The following is a 20,078-nucleotide window of genomic DNA, read 5'->3' as shown; positions in this document are numbered from 1 at the left end:
GACAGACCTGGTCACAGCGCAGAGCTTTGGGTGGGAAATGAAAGACGAGTTCAGTTCAAACCCTGCTGACACCACATCAGCCAGATGACCGAGGATAAGATGCTGAGCCTAGGTGTATCCAGGACCCGACGCCAACTCTCCGCTCCACCAGGACCTGCGGGAGGCCGGGAGGCCGCGCACTGCGGCACCACACTTTCCTCAGCTACGCTGGGCTCAGACCACGCTTCCGCCACCCTCCAAAACACTAGGCGGGAGAGAGCGGGCAGCAGGGGCACAGTCCCCGTGAGGGCTTGCTGACAGCACTGCCTTCCCCATGGAGGCACAGGGATTCACGGCGAGGCGTCTCTGTGCTCTGCCCTCCATGTCCTCGGGAGGCCCAGGTCTCCACACACCCGATAAATAAATGCTGGGCAAAGTCCATGAATGCAAGGAAAGGGGATGACCCGAGGGCAGAAAGATCAAGCAGCGTCCGGCCGGCTTCTCTGAGGCCCTTTCACGGATCCCGCGGCCATCGTCTTGCACATTGATATTCATGTGCACCGGGAGGAAGTCACAGAAAGAACTAAGCCCCCTCCCCTCAGAGGGAGTCACCGAGAAACCAGCAGCACCACCTGCCGCTGGCAGGAGCCAGCAGGGCCCTGAGTCGCAGGCTGTGCGCCCACCTCGTGCCAGGCGGGCTGCTTTGTGTCGGGCGGTGGGGGAAGTGCCCCGCCGACCTGGCAGGCTCGTTTCCTCCTCTCAGTCCTTAGAATCTCCTCCCAAGGCCAAGCTGCCCACACTACTTGGGAAGAAATGGGAATGGCAGGGCTTGCTACACAGAGGCTTTCAAAACAGTGTTTCTTTCATCCAGAGGGTGCAACTAACAATGTCTGAAAAGAGACCCTCTAATCTTTCTAATTTCTGAGGATGTTCAGGGTAGTGGGGCGGCCCTGAAAACACACAGACTTCTCTAGCAGACTTTACTAGAGACTAATCCGTAAACCTGACACCACACTGTGCTCTGGGGCAGTGTCTTGGGAGATGAAAGCCAGGGGGCTGCTCCCATGCTCTGGGGAACTCGGTAGCTGGCCTCAGACCCTCTCCTGCAGCCCATGGGAGCGGAGTACTGAGAGTGCAAAGCCACCCCCTGTCCAATGGGGTCTAGCCCGGCACGGTCCCCTGAAGCCACGCTGTGTAGGGTGTTCACATGCCTGGAAATGCTCATTATGTGGTACAAATGGAAATCTCAATCTCAATCTCTCTCTCTCTTCCCCCTTTATATGTATATATTATATATATACACATATACACACAACTGTACATACAATATGACCCGACCACATCAAAACCTAAGAGCCCAGAGAGAAGAGGAAGCAGACCAGCTAGCATGTTCATCCAGGCACTGCCAGTGCTGGAGGCTGCGATGGCTCCCCCAGGACCTGCCCCACAGAAGGCCTCGCAGCCGTCTAGGACCATGTGACGACTGGAGCACCGAGGATCAGAGCACGGGACCTGTCTCTAACTTGCTGTGTGATCCCACAACACGAAGAGCCTCTCTCGCCTTTAGTGGCCCGTTTTCTCCCAAGTCCCTGGGAAAATGCCAACTGTATCAGAACCAAAGAGAGGGCCCTGGGTCAGGAAGTGGAAAAGGACAGATGGCAGCCCAGGAACCACCTGTGGGCACCTGCAGATATATTTTGATTAGCCCCAAATATTGTCAACATTTAAATATTAATATATTTCAAAAATGCAGGTTTCAATTGTTTCTTTTAAAAATTAGATTCATAATAACCCCAAAGTGGAAGTAACCCAAGTATCCATCAACTGCTAAAGGGCTAAACAAAATGTGGTATTATCTATAAAATGGAGTATTATTCAGCCATAAAAAGGGATGCAGTAGGGATACATGCTAGTATGTGGGTGAACTTTGAAAACACTCGAAGGGAAAGAAGCCAGCCACAAGGGCCACGTGTGTGGTTCCACTACACGTGTGTGGTTCCACTACACGTATGAAATGTCCAGAATGGGACTACTGGGGGAGGGGCACCAGGGAGGGGCTGCTGAAAGGGACAGGCTGCCAGAGACGCCCTGCAATCCATGCTGATGAGTGGCTAAGAACCACGGAACTGCCCACTTTCAATGGTTAAAATAGTGCATCTTATGCTTTATGAATTCTATCTTGATTAAAAGTGAATTGGAAGAGCAAACCTCTGCCTCTGGGCACCAGCTGCCTTTCCCCAAACTCACCCACCTCTGGCCAGCCTGTCGATGCTGCTTGCAGTGTGAGAACCTCAACTGTGGGAGGTGATCCTGCCCCCCAACAGCAGACTCCCCAGTTCCCCGCGAGGGTCACGTCCCTGGCTCAGTCATTCAGTTCCAGGGCATAGCCCTGTCCACCAGCCAAAGGAGGGGCTGGGCAAACTTAGTCATTTACAAAATATTTATTCTACCGCTTCCAACCAGGTCCCACAAACAGTAGAAACAGGGTAGAAGGGAAAGCTGTCTCCGCCCCACCACCTGGCCCCATGCCCCTCCCCAGAATCAGCCGCTGACTCAGCATAATTCAGTCGCCTTCCTCTCCCAGGCTCTTCAGGAGAAGACCACGTGTTCGTTCAATGATCAGTTACCGTTCTGAAAGGGACTGACAGTCTTTCCTGAAGAACGTCCTTATCCATACCTTAGTGTGGCCAACACCACTGCTGTCCCCACAGGCAGTGCCAAGTGGGTACCTCCAGCAGACCCGCCTTCACTGCCCACGCACATGGCCATGGACCACGCAAACCAAGCTCCTGGCAGCCTTGGTGCTGGCCATCAGTGAGCAGGAACTGTGGACCATTTGGCCTAGGGTTTGCCCCGAGGCCCAGAGGGCTCCTGCCAAAGGAAGGTGGGGCTCTGTCTGCCTGGTCCCTAAAGCCGACAACATCACCCAAGGACACCCGGTGCCAACACTGTCTCTGGACACGTCCAAGCACTTGGCAAAGCTGCCAGGCCCCGAGTAACCACGAAGTCACCCATCCCCGCTTTCCAGCCCTCATTCTCCCACCCCCACCTCAACCCCTGCTGCCCAATTTACACCAGGAAGGTCCCCATGCCTGTACAGCTACACCACTGCATGCCCTCCTGCCCCTCACAGCCGAGCCTTCTGTTGGGAACACTCGTGCCTCTTCCTGGCCTGGCTACCCCTGCTCTCCCTTAAAGATTCCTCCAACATGCCTGCCTCACCCCCACCCCCATCTCCTGATAAGCCCACCTCCTGAGCTAAGCGCTGCCCCAGGATGCTCTCCCCTGCCACCAAGACCCAGCCCACACCTGACCGGAACCTTGATTGTGTCTGGGCCCCTGCCTGACAGGACAGAGCCTGGCATTTGGTACACTCCAGCAAGCATCCGGGGAACGCAGCCGAATACAGAACATGGTTCTAGTGGGGGAAACAGAGATCCCAACAGATACAGGCAAGTTGCCACAAAACATACAGTTCAAAGTTCGTAGGCAGAAACCACAGACCACCATGGCCCGCAGGGTCCAGAGCACCCAGAGTACAGGTGGGGTGGGAAGCTATCGCCTGCCGGTCAAGCTGTGTGCCCAGCGATCCGGAAACCCATGTGCCCAAGATTTCCACTCACATTAAACCAATCATGCTACACTCAGGTTTCAAATCTCTTCTTACAAATTTTCTTACATTTGGCATTAAATAGAACTTTAAAATGTTCATGTAGCCTAGTAAACTGATTTACTATTGTATTAACTAGTAAGACCAATTACAGCAAATGTATCCCCTTTTCATTCGCAGTCATGTCAGTACATCATAGCCACTTGATTCCACATTTCATGTTGTGTATTATAGTTTGTTAACCTGGGTGCTGGGTGCAAGTCTGAGGCTGAGAGAGCTGATGCGCTCCCGGGGTGGGACAAGCCATTTCTGATGCACGTGGGAAGCAGAGAGGAAGGCTGCTTTCCCTCCACCAAAGCAGAAACCATTCAAAGCAGAATGAAAGAGCGTGCGCCCCACAGTCCTCAGGGGGAGAGCAGCAGCCTGGGCCCCACCTGGGGCCAGACCCACTCCCACCTCTGCCAGATGAGAGAGAGCAAGCAGCTCTGCCCTGCTGCCCTCACCCATTCCACAAGCATGCAGGAGAGACAGACGAGGGATCGTTACCGCATGGCCAGGGATTCGAAGTGCTGGCTGGGGCTGCAGGCCCACCCCAGGGGTTGGTCTGGTTAGCTGAGGCTGACGGGCCCCAGGGCTCAGCTTGCTGGGCAGCAGGGCCTGAGCTGGGGAGGGCATCCATTAAATCCAACAGAGTGGTTTGCTGTGGGTAGGAGCTGGGCTTTTGAGAAAAAGAGAAGGAGACAAGTTTTACTTTGCTACAGTCTAGCCAACATCCATTTGTCAGCCATAAATGTTGCCCGTGCTTCTTACTAGAATAGAGTCCCTCTCGAGGGGCGAGAAGCCTTGGTATTGAGCAGCCCCATGCCCTGGCCTGCCCATGTCCCTCTGCCCCCAGCATTACCATAGCCACACTGAGCTATTTACTATGTGCAAAATGACCTGCCCACTTTCAAACAGTCCTAGGACTTTCCTGCATGACCCCAGGCTTCCTCCTCCTTCCAGAACGCACACCACACTGCCTTGCTCCCCAGCTGCCAGGGATACTTTTGGGACTGTGATATAGGTGGCCACTGGAGCCCCTGGCCCTGTGGTTTGAGGGGCCGAATCCTGACTGGATGATGAGCTTGTCGGGAGCAGAGCCATGTCCTGTTCACCCTGAGGTACGAAGCAGGAAGTCTGGCACAGAAATGATGACAGCAAGGAAGACCAGCACTATGAGGGCTGGCCCTGTGCCAGGAAATGGTGCCAAAGCACCTGACACTGAGCTTACGTAACCAACAGCCACCATCACTGCACAAGGTGGGCTCTACTACCTGCCATTTCACAGTGGGCACTGAGGTACATACAAGTCAGCACGGGGAATGGGAACCTAGGCAACTAGTCCCCTTGTCCATGCCCATTTCTCTCGGGTGGTCTCAGGAGGCCACCACAGCCTAGGTGGCTATGGTCAATTCCATCCTCACCTCGCTCTTGCTCATCCCAGGCCTCAGGACTACTTGCAGAACCAAGAGAAGCCACCCGTGGGAGAGCGCCCCGGGGCACGTGCACTGCACTGCGGGTGGGTTGGGCCCTTCAGCAACTACTGCGGGGCAGTCTCCACGCGCTCACCTTCTAGCGAAGCACTCACCTCCTGCTTTTTTGGAACTTTAACGGTGTCTCTCCGGCTTTCTTCCAGGGCCATCTGCAGTCTGAGATCATCACCCCGCCGGAGGCGCTCTTCCTGGAGAGGACAATGAACTTGAAGCTGGGTAACTGCAATGACATCACTCTACAGAACAAAGCAACCGGGCCAGAACCAGGAAACTGAGATTGTATCGTGTGCTATTTCAAAAGAGGACTCGGAAACAACTTGCAGGACACAGTGACTCTTCTGTGACTCCCTGCTCACCCCCACACCCGCCTTGGGGTCCCAGAGAGACTGGGACACAGGCACCACAGATTGGGGAAAGGGAATACTTATTATCAAGTGTTTTTTCTCAAAATGAAAATGGCTTTATAATTCCAAATATAGCAGCAATAGGTCAGCTTATAAAAGTAGAAAATCCGACAGCCCAGAAAGGAATCAAGAGGAAAATCACATCCTGTCCCCTCCCACTGTGCACACCTCCAGAAATGACTGTTTATTTTCTATGCTTTCTAACAAAAATAGTTCATTACAGACACCATACCCCAAAGACTGGGTCATCCTAGCTTTTAAATGATTAAATATTAGTAAATAAATCCATTACGTTTTATTATAAATATAACAAATCACAGACATGCTATTAAGTAAAATGGGCCCAGAAGATCCACCTGTCCTTCCATCTAACTGTCTGTAGTATTTTTCCTTTTTCCAGTGTTCAGATGCTGTTGGTTCGTCTCACCAGACTTCCCAGGGCTAAGCCGTTGTGAGCCCACACACCAGTGTCGAGGAAGCCGTGGACACTCAGCTGGTGCAGAGCGAGCCCGTGAGGCTTGGCCATGTCGGCAAAAGGGTTTCTGGGAAGCACTTTTGCCTGGTTTGTCCCTTGGCAAAGCCTTCCTTCCCTGAAGGCCTTTCCTAAATGTGACTTTGCGTAGGACCCTCCCTGACTGGGGCAGGAGGTGACAGAACACACAGAGCGTGGGGACAGGGCAGGTGTTTGTCCCCCCTGGGGTCCCTGCCCCCCGGCACAGGGCAGCACACAGTGGCCCTGGGCACAACCTGCTCAGCTACTTCTCTGCTCATGGCAAGCGCCAGCTGCAGCTGCAGTTCCTCTTCTCCGCTAGTCTGGGGCCGGGCCTGCTCCAGCTCAGAGGACACCCGAGGGGAAGTGGCTGTGGGAAAGGCAAGCACAGGTTCATACTCAGTAGGTACCCAGGCAAATCACAACCCATCCCACCTCACACCCACACAGTCTGGCAACACCCCAACAATACGGGGATTGAACGGTTTGCAAACATTTCAAGGTTTAAAGCAAGTAACGTCAGATGTGGTTTCACAACTGCCACATGGCAACAACCGAGAGAAGATGCCTCGGGCACACGCCCAGCCCTCAGCCCCCAAGGATGTGCCCCTCAGCCTGCATTGCAGAGCTGCCCTGCTTCGGAGTGGAACTCGTTTTGTAAGATGGAGAGTATAGCTCCTGAAAAGCTGATCAAAGAGCATCAACCAAGGGCAGGGCACCTATGGGCCAGAGCGCCACTGAGACGCCCCAGCATGAGAATCTCACTTTGTAGCTCATGGCTTTCAGGGTCACGGACAATGACAGCCAAACATTTCTGCAGTCACCCTGAAAACTTTTGTTTAAGTGAAACTGTATACGGACTTGAAAAAAATCAAGCATATGCTCCTTTAAACTCCTGTAAGCAGCTCCTAGAAAGACAGCGTTTATTGACGGGATGAGACAGTTCCTAGCTGGTATGACAAAGCCCAAGGAAAGAGGTGTGTGAGGCTAGCCTCCCTGGAAATAAACAACGCTGGGGCTCTCAGGCTACCACATTGTCTGTGCATCAGCATCAGGGTGTCTCAGTGCCTCCAGAAATTAGATATAAAGCTCTGGGAGCATGTGCCTAAGTGTGCGCCCATCTCTGCCCCCTCCCCCCGCCCCGTACCCCCCAGACAGGATCCACACTGCTCTGAAATTCTCCAAGGGAGGCCTGCCATCTGAGAGAGGATTGGAACCCCTGCCATAGATGGTTCTGCACCTGCCCTCCCTCTGGGCCTCCGCGCGTGCGGTTCCTCAGCCCACCCCTCTCCCCTCAGGTCTCAGAGCTCAGCTTCCCGTGCCAGGGCTTCCAGGACTGCCCTCCGCTGGGGCTGGTCAGCACCTCCTCTCTCATGGCACTCGCCCCCTTCTGCACCTGGGTAGGTAAATGCCAGAAGACACTACTTGGGGAAGCCCCAGGCCTGCCTTCTCACTGTTACTTCAACTAACAAGGGTTGACAGAGCAGCTGGCAAATAAATAGCCATTGAGTGGAGAGATGCTGCATGCACATGGATGGACAGACAGAGGTAGAGAATTCAACTTCATGGCTGATGGTAATTGTTTGAAAATGCTTTCATTGTGTATTAGTTTGCTCCTTCTTTCCAGGACCTGCCTCTGGGAGAAAGTAAGAGGTGGGGAATGACTTCTGACAGATGAGGTTTCTAGATGGCTGGGTTCTGGCTGCAGTGAATTAAACCGGAGAAGCAGGCTGGGTAGAGTTGGGGTCGTGGAGGAATCCACAGAAGAACCAGGTGAGGCCGGGGCTGCTCCGGGCAGAGGCTGGAGTAGAGCAGGCTAGGAGACGCTATGGCGTTGCTTTGTCACACAATTAAGAAAAACACATAAAATATACATCGGCAAGATTTCATTCAGAACAATTCAGTGGTGTTTGCTATGATTTATTACCAACCAAAGAACCATCCAAAAAATGCTGCCATTATAAAAAAAAGATACTTCTAGATAAAATCAAGTCGAATCCCCGCCTAATGCATCACCACGATATTTTACCAAGCATTTCTTTAGAAATAAAGCTAGATGGCATCCAAATGTCCTCACATCCATCTGGATAATTTGATTTCTTAATAATATACCAAAACAAAAATACATATTTTGCTCTCAAACATCCCTTAGCCCATCACAGCATTTGCGTTAGGGCTTTATTGTGCTCTGGAAGCAGAGCCATCTCCATCCAATTGGGAGAAACAGAGCCAGATGCTTGGGTGGGGGGTGGGGGCGCTTGTGGGGGACAGTTCCGGAGGCATCGGGGAGACAGTTCTGGGGGATTCTACTGGACTGAATGCGACTCTTCTGTCCAGACCACCAACCACTCAGACTGCCCGTTCCCAGCCTCTTTCTTGATAAAGAATCTCCCAGGCTTGCTTCACAAAGCACTCCATTTGAAACCAACACAGTGCATCTGACACCCTTCATTTACTACCAAATGGAAATGATGAGTGAAGAAAGACCTCATATCCTAGCTCACATCCCCAACAGTGCTCAGAGCACAGCCCCGTCTTGGCAGGGAAAGCAGCCTTGGCAGCAGCGCCACGGCCGACTCCGCACGGGATGAATGGGCTAGGGCTCCGAACAGTGACCTCCCAGAGCAAGGGGCCTCCCGTCCTGGGCGCCTTTCAGCACATCTGCGAGGCCAGGTGGCTTCAAATGCAAATGCACCTGCTTCGTCTACCAAGAGTGACGCTGTTAGAAAGATGCACAGCCGCCACACGGAAATAGCTCACCACATCAATGAGGAAATGAGAGACAAAGGGCATTCCCCTAAATGCTGTGGCTTTTATGAACGGAGGCCCAGGCTCTCAGTTCCGCAGGTGGCGGAATCCACAGCCACTGGCCCTGAGCATCAGCTGAGCTCACACAGGTCTCAGCTGTGAGGAGGATTCCAACAGAGATGTTTTTGCATTAGTGACAGCATCTTGGCCCCATAAAGGGCCTCTGTGCCCGTGAACGTGACGGTGAACACAGACATGGTTGTGAGATGGGCCTGAATGGACCCTTCTGACGACCTGAGTGTGGCCCTGGGCCTACTCTGAGGATCTGAAGGTCCACACCTCACAGGGACCAGTGGGAAAAACAAGTGCCTGAGAACTGCCCACTCTTGGGTGAGCCACGTGCTTGCTCAGCCAGCGCCTATGGAAGGAGAACAGCACTTGCCATCATGGTTAGTGAGTCACGGCAGGAGCTCGAGCGCACCATCGCCCTTCTCCTGCCGCTAAGATCCTGCCTGGAAGAGCTCAAAGCCAGAGAGTTCTAGACACAGGCCGCACTTTTGTCCTCCCCAATGTGGTGCCTTGCCGAGGAAAGCCCAGGGGAGAGGCGGGCAGAGAGCCGTCCGAAGAGGCCCACATTCCCCCGAAAGCACAGCGCAGAGGCCCCCAGGGCAGGAGACAAGGACCTCCGGCCCTCACTCCTCCCCTCCCGGGCCTGCGAACCCTGTGCTGCGGGCAGGCCCTCGTGCCCAAACATGCTCCCCAAACAGAGCCTAGAAGATGTCCTAAGGGAGATGCTTCCGCTGGTCAGGTCGGGGTCTTTCTGAAGGAAGAAGGCAAAGCAGTCAAGGTAAGCGGAACAGGAAGCTGCTGCTTCTCATCGCTAGGTTCTGCAATTTCCTAGAAAGATGGCAGCTTCTACAATCACACATGCTGATTTATGAGAACAGACACAGTGGGACGTGACTTTACTGTCAGATGGCTCTTTGAGGTGACAGCATGACTCAGGTAAAGTTCTCAGGCATGTGGGCCTCCTGCAGGCCGAGGGGCCCAAGTCCATGTGTCCCCAGTTGAAGCTGGACACACAGGCACACAAGACATTTTGCCAGGCCTCAGGGGCCCAAGAAGACCTAACTGGACTCAAGCACTGCTGCCACCACTCATGGCCCTGTGCCCCTCAGCTGACCAGGGTTCGAATCCTGTCACCACCATTCACTAGCAGTGAAACCACCCGCACACGGCCTGACCTCCCTGGGCTCCTTCCTCTTTGTGAAACCGAGACCAGTGGGGCTTGAGGAAGGGTCAGGAGTGCCCCTGACACAGCGGGCTCTCCCTGGAGGAGGCACCTGGCCTGGCGCTGCTCTCCGCCCACCCCATAACCACCAGACCCTGGGGACCAGAGCTCTTTGGGGCACTCCAACTTCTATCTCACATAGCAGAGCCAAAAATGGGTAACTGTGGTGGCCCAGGCCTTCATGGGGACAGAGGCTGTGGTCTCTACCTCCTCTTTCTGCTGCTGTGGTCCTTTGAGGGAGGGGTTGGGAGCCCACACCGAGCCCAGAGCCAGCATCTGCCTCCAGCGACGGTTCCGAGTCCAGCTAAGTTCCTTCCTCTGACTAAACTGCAGCGAAGTGCTGTGCAGCCTTCCTCCACAGGGCAGCACCTGCCTGCAGTTTACAGGCCATTTCCTGTGCCGGGACCCTCGCTGCTGAGGACACCCCGCCCTCGGCTGGGCCTGAGCGAGGCTTCTACATCCGCTCCCCCTGGGAGAAGCTCCAGGCCGCTCTACCACTTCACAGGGAGGAGCAGGAAAGACTGCTTTTAGTTTAATGAGGCGAATTATGAAAAAGTACGTTCAGATTGCCCCAGGTAAAATGAAAAGAGAAAACAGATATAAATCCACGGGGGAAGGCCCAAGAGGCACAAGATGAGAGTGTAGCAAAGTACCACCACCCAGCTCACGCTCAGGCTGCCAGGGGTCTGACTGCACAACAGAGGGACAAACCAAAGACACCTGGTGCGACGGCCAACCCCTGCCTGTCACATGACATTATCCCACCACCCATGATACTCCTGGCAACACCTCTAACTTGATTCCAATCCAGACCCTAGATCTGTTTCCCAGCTCACACAAGTGTAGAATGAGAACTGAGCAAATACTGCACAAGGCAGCCATGAGCCAACCCCGCCCCAGGGATGCTGCAAGGCAACTGCCAGGTCTCCTGCACAGCAGGGTCAAGAGAAAGAGGGAATTCGCTGCAATGCGACCAAGGGGACAGGACAAGCAGATACAACTCGTGGTCCTGGGGTGGCCTAGGGTTAGACAGATGAGCGGGAAGACACTTTGAGGACAGCTGGCAACTGTGTACGCAGTCTTGGATGACTGTCAGGGTGGCAGAAGCTCACTCTTCAGGAGGCATGCTCAAGTGCTGCTGGGGAGAACTGCTCTTTAACACTCTGGCATCAAAGGAAGCGAGAGCCACTCCTCTCCCAGAGGAAACAACTGTTGACATTTTCTTGTGATTCCACCCAGAAAAGCTTCCCAAGGCATGCTCCATGTGTGGATGTGTGGGTGCGCCTGTCTGGCATGTACCCGCAGGGAGCCTCGTCCATTCCTGTGTGTGTAATGCCTCGTGTGTGTGTGTCTTGTCTTGGGCTGACCTAGGCAGAGTGTTTTCGACATGAGAGGAAGCCCAACGTGGAGGGCAAGCCCAAACACCTGGGCTCAGATCTGGGCTCTGCCACTTCTCAATACGTGACCTTGCTTTGGCAGGGAATTCTCTGTGCCTCAGTTTTCTCATCTGCAGAACAGAGGGTGGCAGTGAGGGTTAAATGAGTTCATATGTGAAAAGCAAGCACTTAGTCCAACGCCTCACCCATACAATCCTTACTAGCATCTCAATGAGCCCTCAGTCTAGGAGGACACTGCTCCCAAACTCCCTAACTTACAGACCATGGCTGAGGGATTGAGGTGAGGAACCTGCCCAAGGCCATCTCGCCAGTGAGAGAAAGTCTGACCCTGAAGATTTTGGTCTTTATTAGCAACCCTTCCCACAGGTCCATAACTAGGACCCAAGAGGTTAGTGACCCTCACAGCTGGCAGAACTCAAAGCCAAGTCTCGCGCTTGCTCCTAGCACCTTTCAGGGCTCGGAGACCGCAGTCCTTTCCATGCAAGCTCAGCCTGGGCAAAGGCCCCCCCTCTCCTGAGCAAGCATGCATTCCAGCACAGAGATGCCCACCTAAGTGACGAGGGGGAGGGAGTGCCAGGACAGAGGAGGCTTCTGTGGCACCGGGGCCATTCACCAAGCAGGGAATGGACCCCCACCCCTGGCTCTTGACTGGGTCTGCCCTGCTCATGAGCACATCCTGCCCCTGGGCACCTGTCACAGCAGCCTACATTCAGTTCTGAGAGTCCCCTAGCTCTTTCTGCCTTGGGACTGTCCATTCTCCTCATGTGTCAGCTCCAATGCTGTCATCTGTCTAGCAAGGCTTCCCCAACTGTGCCACCAGAATGCTCCACAGGGCAGGGGCCCCTACGGGCTTCACTCGCCACAGACGCCCTCACTCACCCCCGGGCACCAAGCGCAGGCCTGTGCTCTGCGAGCACAGAGGGCGTCTGCTCCGCGGGTCCCTCGGGTCCTCGCCTGCCCCCTCACCACTGGTACTTATGCATTCTACACTATGCACCTGCTGGCAGTCCAGCCACCTCCCCAAGATGGTAGAAGCCATGCAGCCTTGTTCCAGGCACAGAGCAGAGTTCAAACACATGTCAGTTTATTTTCAAGTTTAGACCCAGGGAAAACAATGGCTGTGATTTCCAAGGACACACCTCACATACTCATTACCATATTGGTGCTGCCACCTCCGGTTATAGACACAGAAGCTGAAACCCAGGGAGGAAGAAGATAGAGCCAGAGCGATGGGGGGAGGGGGAGCGTGGAGCTCATGGATAAAAGGCAGTCCTTTCACTTGTCTGCACGAGTCACAGCCCACCTCGATCTGAAACAGAGCGAGGCTAAGCTCTCTCCTTGGGCTGCATCCCAAGACCACAACCTGTGTGTGTGTGTGTGTGTGGGGGGGGGGGGTGGAGGGGGGCGGCCTGTAGAAGAAGGCTTGTCCAAAACATGGAGCCACTCTCCTCACTGCTGCTTCTCCAGGGGTTCCCATGGTTCCTGTGGCTTTACCCCGGTGAAAGCTGCTCTCTGAGGGACTGGGAACCACCACAGCTCTCCAGGTGGGAGTGGGGGAGGGAGGTGGGGCAGATGGGGGCTCTGAACACTGGCACTCCAATTTGTGAGGAGGCACAGCGCAAGGCATGAGTTTCAACAACGACATACTTATCTATTTTTTAATTCAATCAAAACCTAAAGACGGTAAATGCCTATAGCAGCTTCTTAGAGCAGCAATTTTCAACAGGTGTACAGCAAGAATGTTCAAAACATGCAATACCTGACTTCTTTTCCCTTAGACTATCAAGGAAAAAAGCGACAACAACCAACACAGCAATAGTCCACTGGTGTGAATGAATCAAAATTATACCTACTCCCCCTGTTTGTTGTTGCTCCGTGGTTAGAGTGTCAGTCCGAACACCAAAAGGTCTCGGATTTGATTCCCAGTCAAGAGTCCGTACCTGGGTTGCAGGTTCAATTCCTGGCCCAGGTCAGGGGGTAACCAATGGATGTGTCTCTCGCACATCCACCTCTATCTCCCCTCCTTCCACTCTATCTAAAATCAATGGAAAAAATATCCTTGGGTGTGGATTAACAACAACAAAAAATTATACATACTCTTTTGTCAGATCAGCAAAAAACATATTTTTCTGGTATGCCACAGAATTTTAGTAATAGGTTTATGTGCCATGAGATGAAAAAGGTTGGAAATCTCTTAGAGTAATACTTATAAACAGAAAACTCACTTTTAAAATAGGTGTTCTGATAGCAATTTCCATTAAATTAATAATGACCTTAAAAAGAATTACAGTACCCACTGGGGCTCAGGGGTTATTGCCTGAGCATGTCATCCACAGCTGGGGGCCTCCAAATGGGCACAAGATGTTTGGGAAGCGTTTGCAATGTTATAAGACATAGAAGGACAATACACTTTCCCCATTAATCTCAACTCACTTCTGGGAATTCTACATTGAAGACACAGTCTAAAGAACCCTGAGTTAGAAAAGCACACTTTCTGCATGAAGACATTTACTAGAACGTTATTTACACTGATGAGAACCTAAACACAACTCTGCTCAGAACAATGGCAATGAATGATCTGTGTATGGAGCCCACTCTGTGCAAGGTGGTGTGTGGAGTGCACATATTAGCACGTGTAATTTTCTCCATAACCCAGGAGGGAGTACTATCCTTAACCCCATTTTACAGATTAAAAGACTTAAACTTGTAGAAGTTAGTAACCTACCTAAGGTTTAACCTTTAAAAAGAAGTGTAAAGCAACCTAGAAAATGCACACAGAAAAGTGGGGGGAAATCAGACTGCATAATTGTATTCTTTCTCATGGGAATGCGGTGGTCAGGAGTGAGCCGAAGGCCACCCCTGTGGCCAGGGCAGTGTCTGCTGTGGCCTGTCCTTGCCCTGTCCCACCATGTACAGGATTAGAGCAGCTCAATAGTCACAGAAGCTCTGAACCGCCAGCCCAGCTCCTCCCGGCACAACACTTGGCACAACATCAGTATGTCTGCCTCTACCGAACGGGAAGCCCACCGAGGGCCAGGCCTCAGCAGCCAACTGAGCCCCACTGCTCAGCGCCAGCCCTGCTCACAGGGACCTACAAAACGAGCAAATGAACAAACATTTTGAAAAATGTGCTCTGAAAATGTCACATGGCTATGAATGACACTTATACAATACTGTTGTTTTATTATCTGCATAATACAAAACATTACATCCGTTTTGTCCTCATGGTACCCTAGTCAGACCTGTGATCAGATTTGTTAGTACAGCTGCCTTTGGGGATATGGGCCTTGATCTGAACTTTAATTCCTCTCCACAGATGATGCTTTGCCCACAGATGATGGCCACGACAAAACCCCACAGCCGGGGCTCTAGACTGCCCACGCTCCCAGCCCAGGAAGCAGGACCCTGGCACTGAAAATGGCAGGGCTGTCCGCTGTGACCACGAGGAGTGCCTGATCCCAGGTGAGGATGTTGAGGAAGCTTCACCCAGGGGATGCTGAGTATAGCTGTTAAAAAGTTTACAGGACTGCGGAGAAATGAGAGAATGCTTCTATTATAATGTTGTGAGACAAAAAGCAGAGAGAAAGTTGCATCTACACCAAGCATGTCAAACTCGCGGCCCATATGCAGCCCACAATGAGTATTTTTGTGGCCCAGTCAATATAACGGTATGTAAGAAACATTTTAATAAAAATTTCATAACTTAATTTTTACAATATTTTTATAATTTAATAATTATACATAATTATTAAAAACAAACTACAACATTCGCTAACGACTGATTACTATAATCATGTTGCATTCATTTCCCTTACGCACTTTACGCGCAGGCGCACCATTTCTCTCCACTAATACCAGCAGCGAATATTTTAGCAGCCGATGGCCACGTCATTAGTCTTGGACTGACTTGTTTGGTGCACGCAACAGGAAATATTTCGCTTTCGGAGAACAAGAAAAATAGTTTTATTTGTGTTATGCTTATTAGTTTGTGCAGTTATTCAGTATCTGGTAAATTAATGTTCAAGAAAAAATATTAATTTTTATTAAAATGTTCTATTATTTTATGTTAATGATGACTCATTTATTTCAGCCCTTTGTATTCAGCATGTCTCTATCGAAATAAATCTATGTTTCTAGGAAAATTGAAGCTTTTGTTTTTTTTGCGGCCCACATACACTTACACCTTATTTGGCCTGTGTTAGCCTTTGAGTTTGACATGCTTGATCTACACTGTAACTGCAACCCTGAAATAGAAAATGCTCTTTAAAAAAAAAAAAAAGTCCAGCTCTGGACAGTGTTTTCAGGGGTTAGACTGTCCGACTGAATGCTGAAGAGTCTTGGGTTCGATTCCCAGTCAAGGGCATGTACCTCAGTTGCAGGCTCCAGTCAGGGTTCATGCAGGAGGCAACCAATCGATGTGTCTCTCTCACACTGATGTTTCTCTCTCTCCCTGCCTTCCTCTAAAAATCAATGGAAAAAATATCCTTGGGTGAGGATTAACAACAACAACAACAACATAAAAAGTCAGAAGGAAATACATTAACATGTGAACAACAGTTGTCTTTGTGTAATAAGATTATGAGATACTTCTTGCATTTTCTTCACTATCAAAAATGAACATGCGTTACTTGGATAATGGTAAAGCTGGCAGAGTTTTTTATTTCAGACGCTTCCCACCACTACCAGTTAGCACTGGAGGAGGAGGCCACCAGGATCTCATCTGAAGGGTGTTGTTAACTGTGGACAGTGGGACGGAGCCTCCCACTAGCAGTCGGCAGTAGGGGCCTCAGTCAATGGGCAACATCGAGCTGCTGACTCTCCGTCTCAAAGGGCACTCTACTCATCAGCAGTGGAAGGGAGACGGAGGAAGAAACCTTCAACAGAACACAGCCGCACACTGAGTCAGCCCCTGGAGCCCAGGGCGCGCACACTGCACTCGCCAGAGGCTTTACTCCCCAGTGACGCTTGGGCCTATCCCAGAGGTTCCCACAATTTGCTGACCTGTGGCCCAGGCTTCGGGGCAGGTGAGACATTAAACAGCTCCTGGGCAGATAGCTTGAGAGCTGGTGGCTTAGGGAAAAAAGGAAGCTGGCAAATGAGGAATAGCAACTATACTAGTAATAGAGGAATAGCAAATTGTCCTGGATGCCATTACAATAACAGTAACGACCAACAGTAAAGACCAAATGACTGAAGAGAAGGCTGCGTGGGGCAACCAGGCCGGCAGAGGGGTTAGTGAGGGATGATCAAACAACTGAACAGCAGGCTGCGTGGGGCAAAAAGGCCAGGAAGGGGGGAGGCAGTTAAGGGCAACTAGGCTGGCAGGGCAGTTAGGCACGACTAGGCCGGCAGGGGAGGGCAGTTGGGTGCAACCAGGCTGGCAGTGCACTTAGATGCAACCAGGCGGCAGGGGAGGGCAGTTGGGGGCGATCAGGTCGGCAGAGGAGGGCAGTTGGAGGCGATCGGGTCATCAGGGGAGAAGTTAGGTGTCAATCAGGCCGGCAGGGGAGTGGTTAGGGGGCAATCAGGCAGGCAGGCAAGCAGTTATGAGCCAGCAGTCCTGGATTGTGAGAGAGATGTCTGACTGCCAGTTCAGGCCCGATCTCACAGGGGGTCCCAGATTGGAGAGGATGCAGGCCGGGCTGAGGGACACCCCTCCACCCCGTGTATGAATTCATGCACTAAGCAATAACTACAACTATGAATTATACTACTGCTAAACTCAACTTTAAAGCATCAAGAAAATACAGATATGTATAACTAGAGGCCTGGTGCACGAAATTCATGCGGGGTGGGGGGTCCCCCTCAGCCCAGCCTGCACCCTCTCCAATCCGAGACCCCGCGGGGGATGTCTGACTGCTGGTTTAGGCCTGATCCCTCTCACAATCCTGGACCACTGGCTCCTAATTGCACACCTGCTTGCCTGCCTGATCACCCCTAACAGCCCCCCACTGCCGGCCTGATTGCCCAACACAACCTGCTTGTTAAGTCATTTGGTCATCCCTCACTAACCCCCCTGCCAGCCTGGTTGCCCCACGCAGCCTGCTGTTCAGCCATTTGGTCGTCCCTCACTAACCTCCCTGCTGGCCTGGTCGTAGGTAGCCATCTTGTGAGGGTGTGAGGGTTAATTTGCATATCACCTCTTTATTATATAGGATGTTTCTATATTGTGGGGGAAAATAACCTATAAAGTAAATTTTCAAAAGACTAATGCTCATGCCAGAGGTGAGCACATCACATAAAAACATTCCTCCCCCCAAAATTAGGTTTAGCAATTGCTCTTGCAGTAAGTGTGTGATGAACACCTCTCCAGGGTCATGCCTGCACACAGCACAAACAAGGCTCCTGCTCCTACAGTGCGTTTCAGCACAGCGAGCCTGAAAATACAAGACTGCCAACTTCAGAGGGTGAAAATTACTCTAAGACAACAGAATAACCTGGTACAGAGACTTTATCTAATTACTAGAGGCCCAATGCATGAAATTCATGCCAGGGGCTCGGCCCTCACAGCCCCAGCTTCGTCCTGAAAGTCATCTGGTCTAATTAGCATATTATGCTTTTATTATTATACTCTATTTTCCCATACAAAGAGAACTCTATCTTTAGACCTTCCCTCTCACTTTTATTCACAACTTTTGTAACTGCCTCCTTAGAGCTGACCACTTGAAATCAGCCACTACGCAGCCATGAATCAGAAACGGTCCAGCAGTGGGGCTGTGTTATAGAGCCTGACTTAAACTCCCCTTTCCCCTTTTTCATACCCCATTCTTGACAGTTTGTTAAAAAATAGTTTACCTACCCATACTACAAAGGACACTCTAAAGACAAATTGATATAAATATTATATTCATAAATTCAATTTTCTATGGCGCAAGTCAACATCAATCATCTACACTAATAAAAGAGAAACATGGTAATTGGCGTACGACCACTACCCTTCCCATTGGCTAATCAGCGTATCCTTATGCAAATTAACTGTCAGCCAAGATGGCGGCCGGCAGCCATGCACTGAAGCGAGCAGGGAGGCTTGTTTCCTCCAGGAACTGCAGGCTCCAACGTTCCCCACCTCACTTGCCAGCCTCTCAACTGCAACTCTAAGCAACTATTACTATGTTGCAAATAAGAAGCTGAACAAAACCTGCTTTCAGTCAGCCCCGGACCGCAACATTGTATCCATGTTTTCAGCAGCGAGGCCTCAGAGCTAAAGCTGGCCCAGAATAAAAAAAAAAAAGAAAACAAGGAGCAGTTGGAAGCTTTTAGTCAACTGCCAGCCGGAAAACAGCCCTCAGCCCCTCACCCAGCCTGGCCAGGCACCCCAGTGGGGACCCCCACCCTGATCCAGGACACCCTTCGGGGCAAACCAGCCGGCCCCCACCCGTGCAGCAGGCCTCTATCCTATATAGTAAAAGGGTAATATGCCTCCCGGCACTGGGATCAGCGGAGCAGCGAGGCTCCCGGCACTGGGATCAGCGTGACAGGGGGCAGTGCCCAAACCCCCTGATCAGCCCTGCTCTGTGCCTGATAGGGGGGAGCTCCCCAATCCCCCGATTGCCCTGCGGCTCTGTGTGTGACAGTGTGCAGCGCACCAACCCCCTGATCGGCCCTGCTCTGTTTGTGACAGGGTGCGGCGCCCCAACACCGCCCCCCCCACAGGCCCTGCTCTGTGCCTGATAGGGGGGAGCTCCCCAATCCCCCGATTGCCCTGCGGCTCTGTGTTTGACAGGGTGCAGCGCACCAACCCCCTGATCGGCCCTGCTCTGTGTGTGACAGGGTGCGGTGCCCCAACCCCCTGCCCCCACGGGCCCTGCTCTGTGTGTGACAGGGTAGAGCCATAACCTCTCCATCGGCCCTGCCCTGAGTGTGACAGTGGCGGTGCCCCAACCCCCTGATCGGCCCTGCTCTGTGGGTGATAGAAGGTGGCGCCCCAACCCCCCTCCACGGGCCTTGCTCTGTGTGTGACAGGGTAGAGCCATAACCTCCCCATTGGCCCTGCCCTGAGTGTGACAGGGTGCAGCGCCCCAACCCCCTGATCTTCCCTAATCTGTGTGTGACAGGGGGCAGCGCCCCAACCCCCTGATCGGCCCTGCTCTGTGAGTGACAGGGAGCAGCGCCCCAACCCCCTGATTGGCCCTGCTCTGTGAGTGACAGGGGGCAGTGCCCCAACCCCCTGATCGACCCTGCTCTGTGGGTGACAGGGAGCAGCGCCCCAACCCCCTGATCGGCCCTGCTCTGTGAGTGACAGGGGGCAGCGCCCCAACACCCTGATCGGCCCTGCTCTGTGCGTGACGGGGTGTCGCCGCAACCTCCCCATCGACCCTGCCTTGAGTGTAACAAGGGGCGGTGCCCCAACCCCCCAATCAGTCTATCCTGAGCGTGACTGAGGGTGGCATTGCAACCTCCCGATCCGCCCTGCTCTGTGCATGATGGGGTGGTGCCCCAATTCCCCAATCGGCCCTGCTCTGAGCCTGACCAGGGGCTGCACTTAGGGATTGGGCCTGCCCTCTGCCACCCGGGAGCAGGCCTAAGCCAGCAGGTCGTTACCTCCCGAGGGGTCCCAGACTGTAAGAGGGCACAGGCCGGGCTAGGGGACCCCCCCTCCCCCCCGAGTGCACAAATTTTTGTGCACC

The 20,078-nt window shown here is 52.5% G+C and overlaps 1 protein-coding gene across 4 annotated transcripts in view; it reads right to left on the bottom strand.

Moving 5' to 3' along the window:
- Positions 1-20,078, bottom strand: part of EPN2 (epsin 2) — an 87,669-nt gene that overhangs the window by 16,408 nt on the left and 51,183 nt on the right. For 2 of the 4 annotated variants that reach the window (XM_070395320.1, XM_070395322.1), the window contains 3 exons: positions 6,273-6,385; positions 5,217-5,357; positions 4,136-4,307 (listed from right to left, as the gene is read on the bottom strand). In XM_070395320.1, coding sequence (XP_070251421.1) covers positions 4,136-4,307; positions 5,217-5,357; positions 6,273-6,385 — 426 coding nt within the window. The remainder of the gene's footprint in view (positions 1-4,135; positions 4,308-5,216; positions 5,358-6,272; positions 6,386-20,078) is intronic. The other 2 variants (XM_070395321.1, XM_070395323.1) reach the window with 1 other exon arrangement.

Source organism: Myotis yumanensis, unplaced genomic scaffold, assembly GCF_028538775.1.
Source record: "Myotis yumanensis isolate MYYU_CA2020_CCGP unplaced genomic scaffold, mMyoYum1.0.hap1 SCAF_16, whole genome shotgun sequence".
NCBI classification, from domain to species: domain Eukaryota; kingdom Metazoa; phylum Chordata; class Mammalia; order Chiroptera; family Vespertilionidae; genus Myotis; species Myotis yumanensis.
The sequence above is the reverse complement of the archived record's forward strand: the minus strand, read 5'-3'. Positions and strand labels throughout refer to the sequence as shown.